A 10,436-nucleotide genomic window follows, 5' to 3' on the forward strand; every position below is an offset into this window, starting at 1 on the left:
CCCCCCCCGGGCAAAATTAAAAATCAATTTCTTCCAAACTGAAAATGTTTCATGTGTCCTCGCGCTTATATGACCCTACGCAGTTGCGAGCGCCGTAAAACACTTACCAAAACAAGAAACAACTCGAGCACACGCAAGAGCACCACAGATTATGAAAATGCAAAAAATAAAAGAATAAACTGTTGGGCTCAGTATATCTGAACAGGAAGGCGCGGTGGTGGAACAGTTAGTGCGCTCGTCATCTCCGAAGCGGAAAATCAGGGTTCGAGCTTCGTCCCCTCCTGCCCACCCAGCAGTAATGGGTACCTGACTTCGAGTTGGGGAAGTAAAGGCGGCGTGGAGAGGAACTGGCCACCCTACCACAATATGCCTAAGGCCCAGGAAGTTGTCTCACTGACAAGGCAATCCCCAATGTCTGGATCAGATGCGGGAACAACTTTACTTTATTTTACAAGAACAACTGGTTCACACTATACTCTGTTCCGTGGTTTTATGCACCCCGCATAATTTAGCAAAATTGGATCCTTTTTTTTGCATAATTTTTGATTATTTTCCTTTATCATTCTTTGTTAAAAATTAACAGAATCGCATAATTTCACAATTTTGGGCTCAGTTTGTATAATTTCAGAATTTTTCTTGCATAAAACGACGAGGACAGATAATTAATTACGACAGGGATAGTATACTGTATTTGTTTATCGTCCTGGTATTTCCCAGTCACCGATCTGTTCTACGTTTCTTAGTACATTTCAAGTTGTTCTTGTTTTAGCTCTATGTCCCTGCATACACCACAAAACAATGTTTGTGTGCACACCTTTTTATTACAGCCAGCTCGCACTTTTGCCACTTTTAAGAGGCGAACATTTTCATTCAGCCCACCTACCGGTATTTCCAAGGGGGACATTAATTTTAATAAATAACACCTGCATGGTCTTTCTCGCCACCCACCAAAATGACCACATCGCCCAGCGCGTGTGGCAAATATCGCCAAGGTTGGCAAACTCTGCCGTAGAGTACATTCATTTGTATACGGTATCGATCTTTTCCTGGCTCAGCTTCAAGAGACAATCGCCTGTACAAATGGACCACTTTCTACCACCCCACCCCCAACCTCCTTACGTTTTTTCCCTTTTCTATAACATTATTAGCATTGGAGAATATTGTAACAACAGGCAAGTTTGATGGAAAGAGAGGCAGAGGCAGACAGAGGGAAAATATACTGGACAAGGTGACGACATGGCTGGGAGCAGCAAGAACAACAGACACCATTGCTGCAACGCAAGACAGAGTGAAGTGGAGGTCCATGATCGCCCACGCCAGTCGGCAAGGCACTGGATGATGATGATGTTATTACTAATTCATTGTTATAAAGGCATTGTTTAAGGCGTCCACTCTTCCACGGATTATATTTTTCTTTTTTTGTCCTCGACACTGGTTGGCCATCTTGGACAATTTCGAGCGTATCATTCTTATGTTTTGTTTTAGTAATGTTTTACGGCGCTCCCAACTGCGAAATGTCATACGAGCGCCAAAAGGGTGGATGTCAATAGAGAAGTCCCTGCGGCACGGGGAATCAGGCTTACTCTGTTCATCTCTCTAGCCTCAACAGCACAAAGTCTGCTTAGACTATCTAGACACCCCGGAAATAGCAGTTCACAAGAAAGTGACAAACATACAAAAGAAGTAGAGGAAAAATGACGATAGTAAGGATGAGGAAAGAAACAGCAGCAGTTCCCCTTATGTTGTTCCGGCACAGTATGAGCATGACATTGATTAATCAGCCCATTTGCAATTCTACTGCGCTTAAGAACTTGTGGTTAATATCCCCCTTTTGATAATGACCTAAAGACAACTTCAGTCAGTAGCACTACCCTGGTGGGAAGGGGGAAGGGTATCATTATGATGATGATGATGATCATCATCATCATCATTATTAATATTATTATTGTTATCGATCTTTCCCCGACTCAGCGGAGCGAATCGACATCGTGATCTATAATCATGACGAGAAGGAGGAGGCGAGGCCAGAGTACAACAACACCCTCCAGTGTTACTTCTGCTTCAACAATGACGGCACAGGCTGCATGGAGATGAACAACGTGTCCCTCATACCCGTGGGCAACTGCACCAGGAAGGAGCGATTCTGCAAGGTCGGTCAGTTATGATACGTTGCGCTCATTAGAAAGGTATCAGACAAATGGTCGCTTTTAAGGACAAGCGGGCTAATCCAGATTTCGGGGATTTCCAGATATCTTGGCCTACACTGAACATAAACTTTACCTTCCATTTTCTCAAAACAGCATTTTTCGGGATAACCCCCTTGTGCTTAAGAGCGACCATATGTTGTTGCTTTTAGTGAACTTTCTTGCAAGATACTTGCTAAGGTGTGTAATCTCCGCAGGCAAAAGGAAATTGTACCGTAAAACTCTTACTAAAACTAAATCTTCTTGTTGTTTCTGTATATTTTTTCAGGTCCGACTACTACGGACTACTGTTTCTGGGTTACTATGGTATACTGATGACCATATTGTGTGGCAAGTGTCGTGAAACTCTTACTAAAACTTGTTGTTGTTGCTGTTGTATATTTCAGGTCCGGCGTTTGGACTACTACTGTTGTTGTTACTGTAGTGCTACGGTAAACTGGTGACCATATTGTGTTGCAAGTGCCGTGAAACTCTTACTAAAATTTGTTGTTGTTGCTGTTGTATATTTCAGGTCCGGCGTTTGGACTACTACTGTTGTTGTTACTGTAGTGCTACGGTAAACTGGTGACCTTATTATGTTGCAAGTGCCGTGAAACTCTTAAAACTATAACTAAAACTTGTTGCTGTTGCTGTTGTACATTCCAGGTCCGACGTTTGGACTACTACGGCAAACTGATGACCTTTGACCGTCACTGTAGCGAGTACTGTGAGCCGGGCTGTAGGACGGCAGCGTACTACGAGGAGTGTGTGAGCTGCTGCAGTGACCGGAACTTGTGCAATGTGGGCGGGTCGGCGTTGTCATGGCAACCGAGATGCGAGCTCATCTCCGCGATGTCGATGTTTTCGACGTTGGCCGCCGTCTCTCATCTTGTTGGCCTCCGGGCTGGGTTGTCACGACTTTGGTTGTTGTGACCGACCTATTCTCATTCTTTCTCTTTCTCTTTCTCTTTCTTACTTTCAGTTTTCATTTCTGTTCTTTCTGTTGTTTTTTTTTGGTGTTTTTTTTGTCGTTATTTTTATTTATTGATTACTTTCTACTAGATGTGTACGTTTCTTTTTTTTTCTTTTTTATTTACCTTTTGACTACTTTTTACCTTGATAGTTTCTTCTTTGCTTATTTACTTATTGATTACTTTCTACTTTGATAAGTTCTTACTTTTGTATTCTATTTAATTACTGTTTATTTTCTGAAACCGTTTATTGTTTCTTCATCTACTTTAAATACCACGTTTGAGTAGCAGGCTCTACCGATTTGATTGTCATGGATTGAGTAATGATTTAGGAGAAGAAAAAAAAAGAGATACTGTTTTAAGACTGTTCCTAAGGTGCTCAAGGTACTTGGACTCTAGTTGATGCTCCTTGATATGGTCGCTTTTAAGCACAAGGGGGCTATCCCGAAAACTGCTGTTTTGAGAAAATCGAAGGTATAAGTTTTTGGATCCTTATTTCGTTTCCTTAAAAGGCGAGGATAGTTTTCTCTATTACTAAATAAATAAACACACCAATGAAACCAAACTTCTTCTATAGATAGGTCAAAGCAAACTTTTTGTGTAGGTCAAGATTTCTGGAAACCCCCGAAATCTGGTTTAGCCTGCTTGTCCTTAAAAGCGACAATACAGCAATAAATAAACGAAACAAACAAAAGGGATTGTGGGAATGAGGAATGGCAGGTATGAGGTGAATGTGATAAAGGAAAGTGCATAAGGTGCATTTTATGAAAGCTTCCGATCACAGACAACAATGAGTGGCAAATCATTAATGATGATGATGATGATGATGATGATGATGGCGACGACGACGACGATGATGATGATGATGATGATGATGATGATGATGATGATGATGATGATGATGATGATGATGATGATGATGATTTTACGAGAAAACAAAAGCATGAATTTTTTCTTTCTTAGTTTCAAATCTTTATTTATTTTCTAGAAAGTTTGATTTATTTCTTTATTCAAATTCATTTTTTTCAATTAATACTTATGTGCTCTGTTTCTTTTCTTAAAAAAAAAAGAAAACTTTTAATCCATTTCTTTAATTTGGATGCATTTTTAAGTTCATTTCTGTGTATATTTTTGGAGGTTTGTTTCTTCTGTTGTTATGGTTATTATTTTTGTTGACGTTCTTGCTAATGGTTTTTCAACGTTGTTTCTGTTACTATGTAGTGGTCGTAGCCATTGCTTTTTCGATCGCTAACTAGGCATTTAAACTTAGTTCTGCGCTGTGCGTTTTTCTTTTTATTCTACTGTTAATGAGGATGATTGTCCTATTTAAATCTATTTTGACGTTGCTCTGGAAAGCCTAGAATATATTGAGACGCGAAGCCTATGCACGAAACATATCACTGCTGCAATCAAACTGACTGGAACTTGTGTAGTTCTGCAGCCTCAGCAATTGTAATAGTAGTAATGACAATAATAATAATAATATTACCAACTTGCAAAAATCCAAAGATCTTGGAACGGCAAATTGTACATATGCAGTACCGGTACTTCAGTTTCAATCATACAAAAATTATACTGTCCGGAGGAGATACGGCTGTACTTTCTTCTGACAAAATTGATCTAACGTATTTTTATGCTGTCGGCTCCAAACTCCCGGATGTCATAACAGTGTAGCCAAAACTGACATGCATTTAGCTTGGGGAGACTATTCAGGGCGGTTTTTAAATTGAAAAAATATTTATGGGGCAAGGGGGGGGGGGATGTGGTTACCTCTGATAGGTCCTACTTCTTTCCTTTCCCGCTGATGTGTCTGTCTGCCCATCTATTCATTTTGCTTTCCTTTCACTAAAGGCTGAAATCGGTCGAAGGGGTTTTTTTTCTACAAAGAGAAACTATTGCAGAACTATGAACTTTATTGTGATATAACGAAGTATCTGGGTCTTGTAGATGAGAGGGAAAAGGTAAAACTTAAACTTAAAAGCCAACCAATGAAGCTGTTTTTATCGTTCTACATGTATGTTGCATTCTTCCAGGTATCTATGCAACATCGCACGTTATCAGTTACAGTGAATGTAAGCAAGTTTGACAGATCAATAAAAAAAAGCAAGGAAATAAGAAATACGTAGTCAAATAAACGATTTAATGTTACGGCTTGTTCTTTGTAAAAGCAGATGAAGTTGAAATTTAGTTGATAAATAAATTATTGATGTGTTGCTTCACCTAGCTAGGCCTACCTATTAGTTATCTTTATCATTGTAGTTTTCGTGAAGTTCTCTATTTCCAAACTTGAACCTTATCAAACGTACCGAATCGTTTCATAAGAGTCTATACATCATCTGCCAAGTGTTGAGTAAGGTGGGCTGCTGGTTATGAGAATAGTTTCTTTGACTTTGACTCTTCATTCTCACACTGACGACAGATATCCAAACCTAGGGTTGTGAGAATAGATTCTTTGACTTTGTGTGTTCCAGAGAGGTTATTATATGTAATACCAGAGCTCGCAGCAGTGACGTCACACGTGTCAGACATGGGGACCTTTTTACTCTCATTAGCATGGTCGGCGTGCTCCCATTTACATGAAAAATCTGAACCCCTACCCCGTTCTCCACGAGCTCTATAGTATATTAAATACCACCCTGCTCTCATAATTCTGTCCAAGCTTGCAGATTTCCTCCTGAGACCGCCGAGACGCCTCCACGTGAGTATCGAAAAGAACTCACCCGTCTGTTGAACTGCGCATGTCTTGCCCTTGGGCTTGAGGTTCCACGTCCCAGAGTGGGCACACGCAGCCCCCGTTCGCTCACGTGGGGCACATCACTGCCACGAACTCTTAGTATTAAATATACCCTCTTTGGGGTGTTCTCACACCGCAGACGGAAATCCAACCTATGGTTGTTGTGAGAATAGCTTCTTTGACTTTGATTGTGTATTCTTACACCGAAAACGGATATCCAAAGTATGGTTGTGAAAATAGGATACCCAGCCTATGGTTGTGAGGATAGTTTCTTTGACTTTGTGTGTTCGCCTCACACCGAAGACGGAAATCCAAAGGTTTTGTTTATAATTTATAATCGACCAATCAGCATTGTACTACTATTGAATATTAAACTGACTGCGTTTTTTTTTTCTTCTAAAGACAGCGGTTGTGAGAAGATAAATCTGCAGCCAACAGAACGATTCTGCATTTTAACTGCATTTACAACTGTTGTGATTACTGTATTGTTTCACTACTTTCAGTCTATACAACAACAGAGCACTTTCTTTACCATTCCATTTCTACATAATCCTTATCTTTGTGCATGTATGAATCATTTTTATTAATTGGTCGCTTTTAAGCACAAGGTGGCTATCTCGAAAAATGCTGTTTTGAGAAAATCGAAGGCAAAGTTTTTGCCCCTTGTTCGGTTTCGTTAAAAGACAAGGAGAGTTTTTTCTATAACCAAATAAATATACACACCAATGAAACCAAACTTCTCCTATAGGTAGGGCATTTCCCACTTTTGATGTAGGTCAAAATTTCTGGAAACCCCCGAAATCTGGGTTAGTCCGCTTGTCCTTAAAAGCGACCTATTAATCATTAATTGTTTATTGACATTATGTGACTTTTCAGGGAATCCCAGGCATATCGCTACTTTAGAATTACAGGATATTTTTTGACGTTTTGAGTTACCAGGACAATGATGTCAGAAACCAATTAATGTTCTATCTGCTGTATCAAAATCGTAAGATTATTCGGAGTCGTAATCAAGATATATGTAAAAAAAAAATTGAATTCGAAAAAGCTTGAAATATTTTGTGAAACCCAAAGTTTTTGAAGTTCGATTTCTCAAAACCAGGCACTGAGTAGATAGAACTTTGTAATTCTGAAGTTGCGACATGTAGATTTATGTTTTAAATTGATTTTGTGACCGTGTGTTACTGAGACAGCTTTTTTAGAGAACAGAGGTGTGCAAGCATATTGCAGTAACATTGTAAAGTGTGGTACGACGCGGTGGAATCAGGCCCTCGTCAATTTTTGGGTACTTGGAGCTATTGGTATAATCTGAAAGCTTTTTCATTTGCCTTGCTTTTATTGAAATAAATATCCATCTATCTTGAGTAGAAGTCAAAATATTTTCAATTGAAGGAAGTGAAGTTGCCTGGTTTTAGTGGTGAAATTAGCGAGAAAATTGCCAGCAAAGTTTGGCACAGAGCCTTTCAAAACAGAAAAACGACATATTTTGTGCCTTTAATCAATGTTTTTCAGTAAAATTCACATGGAAATGTGTTTTTATATGGACATTGAAGTGGTTGAGCCAAAAAAGAAAAATTCGATAAAATCTTCCTAACTGGCGAAAAAATGCCCTTTTCTCCGAGTTCGTTATTTTGACGAACGCCTGATTCCACCACGTCATTACACGTATTTTTGTTGTCGTATTATTAAGTATTAGCATTCAGCCTAATGTGTTTACTGTAGTAAAATACCACCACGACAACCACCACCAAAACAACAACAACAACAACAGCAGCAACAACAACAACAACAACAACAAAAACACCACCAACAATATTATAATACAGTACAATAACAACAACAGCACAAAACATTATAGTCATTATCAACAACTACAACAGGCCAAAAAAATAATAATTAAAAAATCAAAAAAAATCCATGCATGTTAAAGTTGGTCTCTGAACATCCTGTGATTCCCAACAATCTTAAACTTTAATAAAAAAATGTCGTGCTCCTACGCTCCTTACTCTTGTTAAGATGGTATTTTTCAACATTTTAGTTTCCAATAACAACAAATTCCTTTTTTCATGTGTTTTTACAGTTATTGGCCCTTGAATCTCCTTACAACGTATACTGGAGTCCGTTTAAACTGAACACGTTTATCCGAGGATAGTGGTTAACCGAAAGAAAATGAAATCCCCAATTTTTTTTGTCCCTTTTATTTGAGCAACCTCTCTAAACTGAATGCCCGGTTAAATCGTGAAATAAATAAATAAATAACCAACAAAAACGAAACAAAACAACAGCAACAAATAACCAAAAGAAAAACGCAACAAAAAATAAAAACAACAATAACAATAACAACAACAACAACAACAACAACAACAACAACAACAACAACAACAACAACAACAACAAAATAACCAACAAAAAGAAAACAAAACCCGGCGGCCCGTAGGTCTCGGTTTAAGCGGGCTCCGCTGTCTTTCGTGTGCCAAGAAAAAGAAACTTGTACATAATACTGTGTAGTATTAAAACCCGTGTTTTAGTTTATTAAGATGTGCTGCTCTTATCTTAATTTTCGAAAGCGGGGGTCACCAAACATTTGTTCATTTGTTTGTATGGTTATTTTTTTGTTGTTATCAAAGTGGGCCGAATAACTGACAGAATATCGAGCGTGAGTCGGATACTTATGTGGGACTTGACGCAGTGGACTCAAGCACTCGTCAATATTTAAGTATATTATTATAGAGTTATTGGTATCATCTTATAGCTTGTTGAATTGTCTTGCATTTAGGGGAAAAAATACCAATCTATCTTGAATTTAAGTCAAACTATCTACGATTGAAAGAGGTTGTATGATGTCCGAAGTAAAATAAACGAGAAAATGGCTGCCAAAGTTTGGTGATTTCTAATGCTTAAAGAATCCTTCAAAACTACAATTTGTTCCGCTATTCGTGACTTTCATCCTCATTTTTCAGTAACATCCACACAGAGATGTTCTTTTAAATGAAAATAGGTTTTTAGCCCAAGGTTACAAACACGTTTTAAAAAATCTCCCTCCCCCTTACACAATGTGCACACACGGTGGTATTTATGGTCGCTTTTAAGTACAAGGGGGCTATCCCGAAAAAAAACTGTTTTGAGAAAATCAAAGGTAAAGTTTTCACCCCTTGTTCAGTTTCTTTAAAAGACAAGGAGAGTTTTCTCTAAAACCAAACTAATATACACACCAATGAAACCAAACTTCTCCTATAGGTAGAGAAATGTCCACTTTTCGTGCAGGTCAAGATTTCTGAAATCTGGGTTAGCCTGCTTGTCCTTAACAGGGACAATAAAGTAGCACAGCAGCGGGACCAGACGAACTGACGTCACGAACTGATCGGACGTAGTTTGGTCACAGATAGTATACCCTACTTGGTTTGGTGACCCCTTGTTCTTCCTAAAGCTTTATGATGGAAGTAGTGCTTGTAGTAGTCAAACTTGTAACATTCTACATGCTAACAGCTTTATGCTAAAAATCCCAACAACAACAACACCAACAACAACAGCAACAACAACAACAACAACACCACCACCACCACCACCAACAACAACAGCAACAATAACAACAACAACAGCAACAGCAACAACAACAACATTGTCATTATTATGAAGGAATTTCGCGACCTTAGTATTACAAAGTCCTATCTGACATTTTTGACTGTTTTGATTTACAATGAACATGAGGTCAGAAACCAAATATTATTATGTTCTTTTTGTTCTATCAAAGTTGTAAGGTTATTCGGAGTCGTAATCAAGATATTCAAAGAAATATTATATAAGAAAAAACTTGACCATATTTGTGAAACTCAAAATTTTAAACTTCCAATTTCTCACCAGATCTATAGCCGCTCAGCAGATAAAACTTTGTAATTCTTGGGTATCCATTTTGCTCTGTAAAGCACTGCTCTTTGTTGCAAAAAAAAAAAAGTTGTCTTGTTCTCTGCTTTCTTAGTACATATATAGCTCTTGCCTTAGCCGTAAGTTAGCATCAAAAGATACAGAATATGTTTCTTTTATTTTTATTCTTGCACCTTACCCTACTATCATATTATACTACGTCACTGGTAAATGTTGTAGTTGTCTTACGCCCTTATCAACACAATTCAGACACTTTAGGAGGCGGGCATCCTCAACCCTACCTGTCAGGGTAAAGCCGGGCTGGGAGAGATACAACTTTCCACCACCAGAAAGACGGAGAGATCATACTCGATAAAAATTTTCGTCATGCAGGAATTAAACCCACGTCTTTAGATTCTGCATGCAGCGGCAAAGCACATTACTGCTAGATCTACATCACAGTTCCCAGACGCCTGTAGACTAGCTCACTTCAACAATTTTGCCGTTTAAACTGTTTGCATTGTACATGTATAGTATGAAGGGCGTAGTCGACCTGTCCATTGTTATGGCCGACTGGCATTAGACCGAAGGCTATATTGTGTGCATGAGTGTGTGTGTGTGAGTGCACGAATATGTGCAGATTATGAGTGTGTGTGTGTTTGTGTGTGTGTGTGTGTGTGTGTGTGT

The 10,436-nt window shown here is 38.7% G+C and overlaps 1 protein-coding gene across 1 annotated transcript; it reads left to right on the plus strand.

Moving 5' to 3' along the window:
- Positions 1–1,971: 1,971 nt before the first annotated feature.
- Positions 1,972–3,491, plus strand: LOC101852056 (the record flags this gene model as incomplete). The annotated part of the gene is given in 2 exon segments (XM_013088953.2): positions 1,972–2,150; positions 2,850–3,491. Coding segments are annotated over 2 exon segments (446 nt in total), but the record flags the coding sequence as incomplete, so codon positions are not given.
- Between the last annotated feature and the right edge of the window lie 6,945 nt (positions 3,492–10,436).

Source organism: Aplysia californica, unplaced genomic scaffold (assembly GCF_000002075.1).
Source record: "Aplysia californica isolate F4 #8 unplaced genomic scaffold, AplCal3.0 scaffold00843, whole genome shotgun sequence".
NCBI classification, from domain to species: Eukaryota; Metazoa; Mollusca; class Gastropoda; order Aplysiida; family Aplysiidae; genus Aplysia; species Aplysia californica.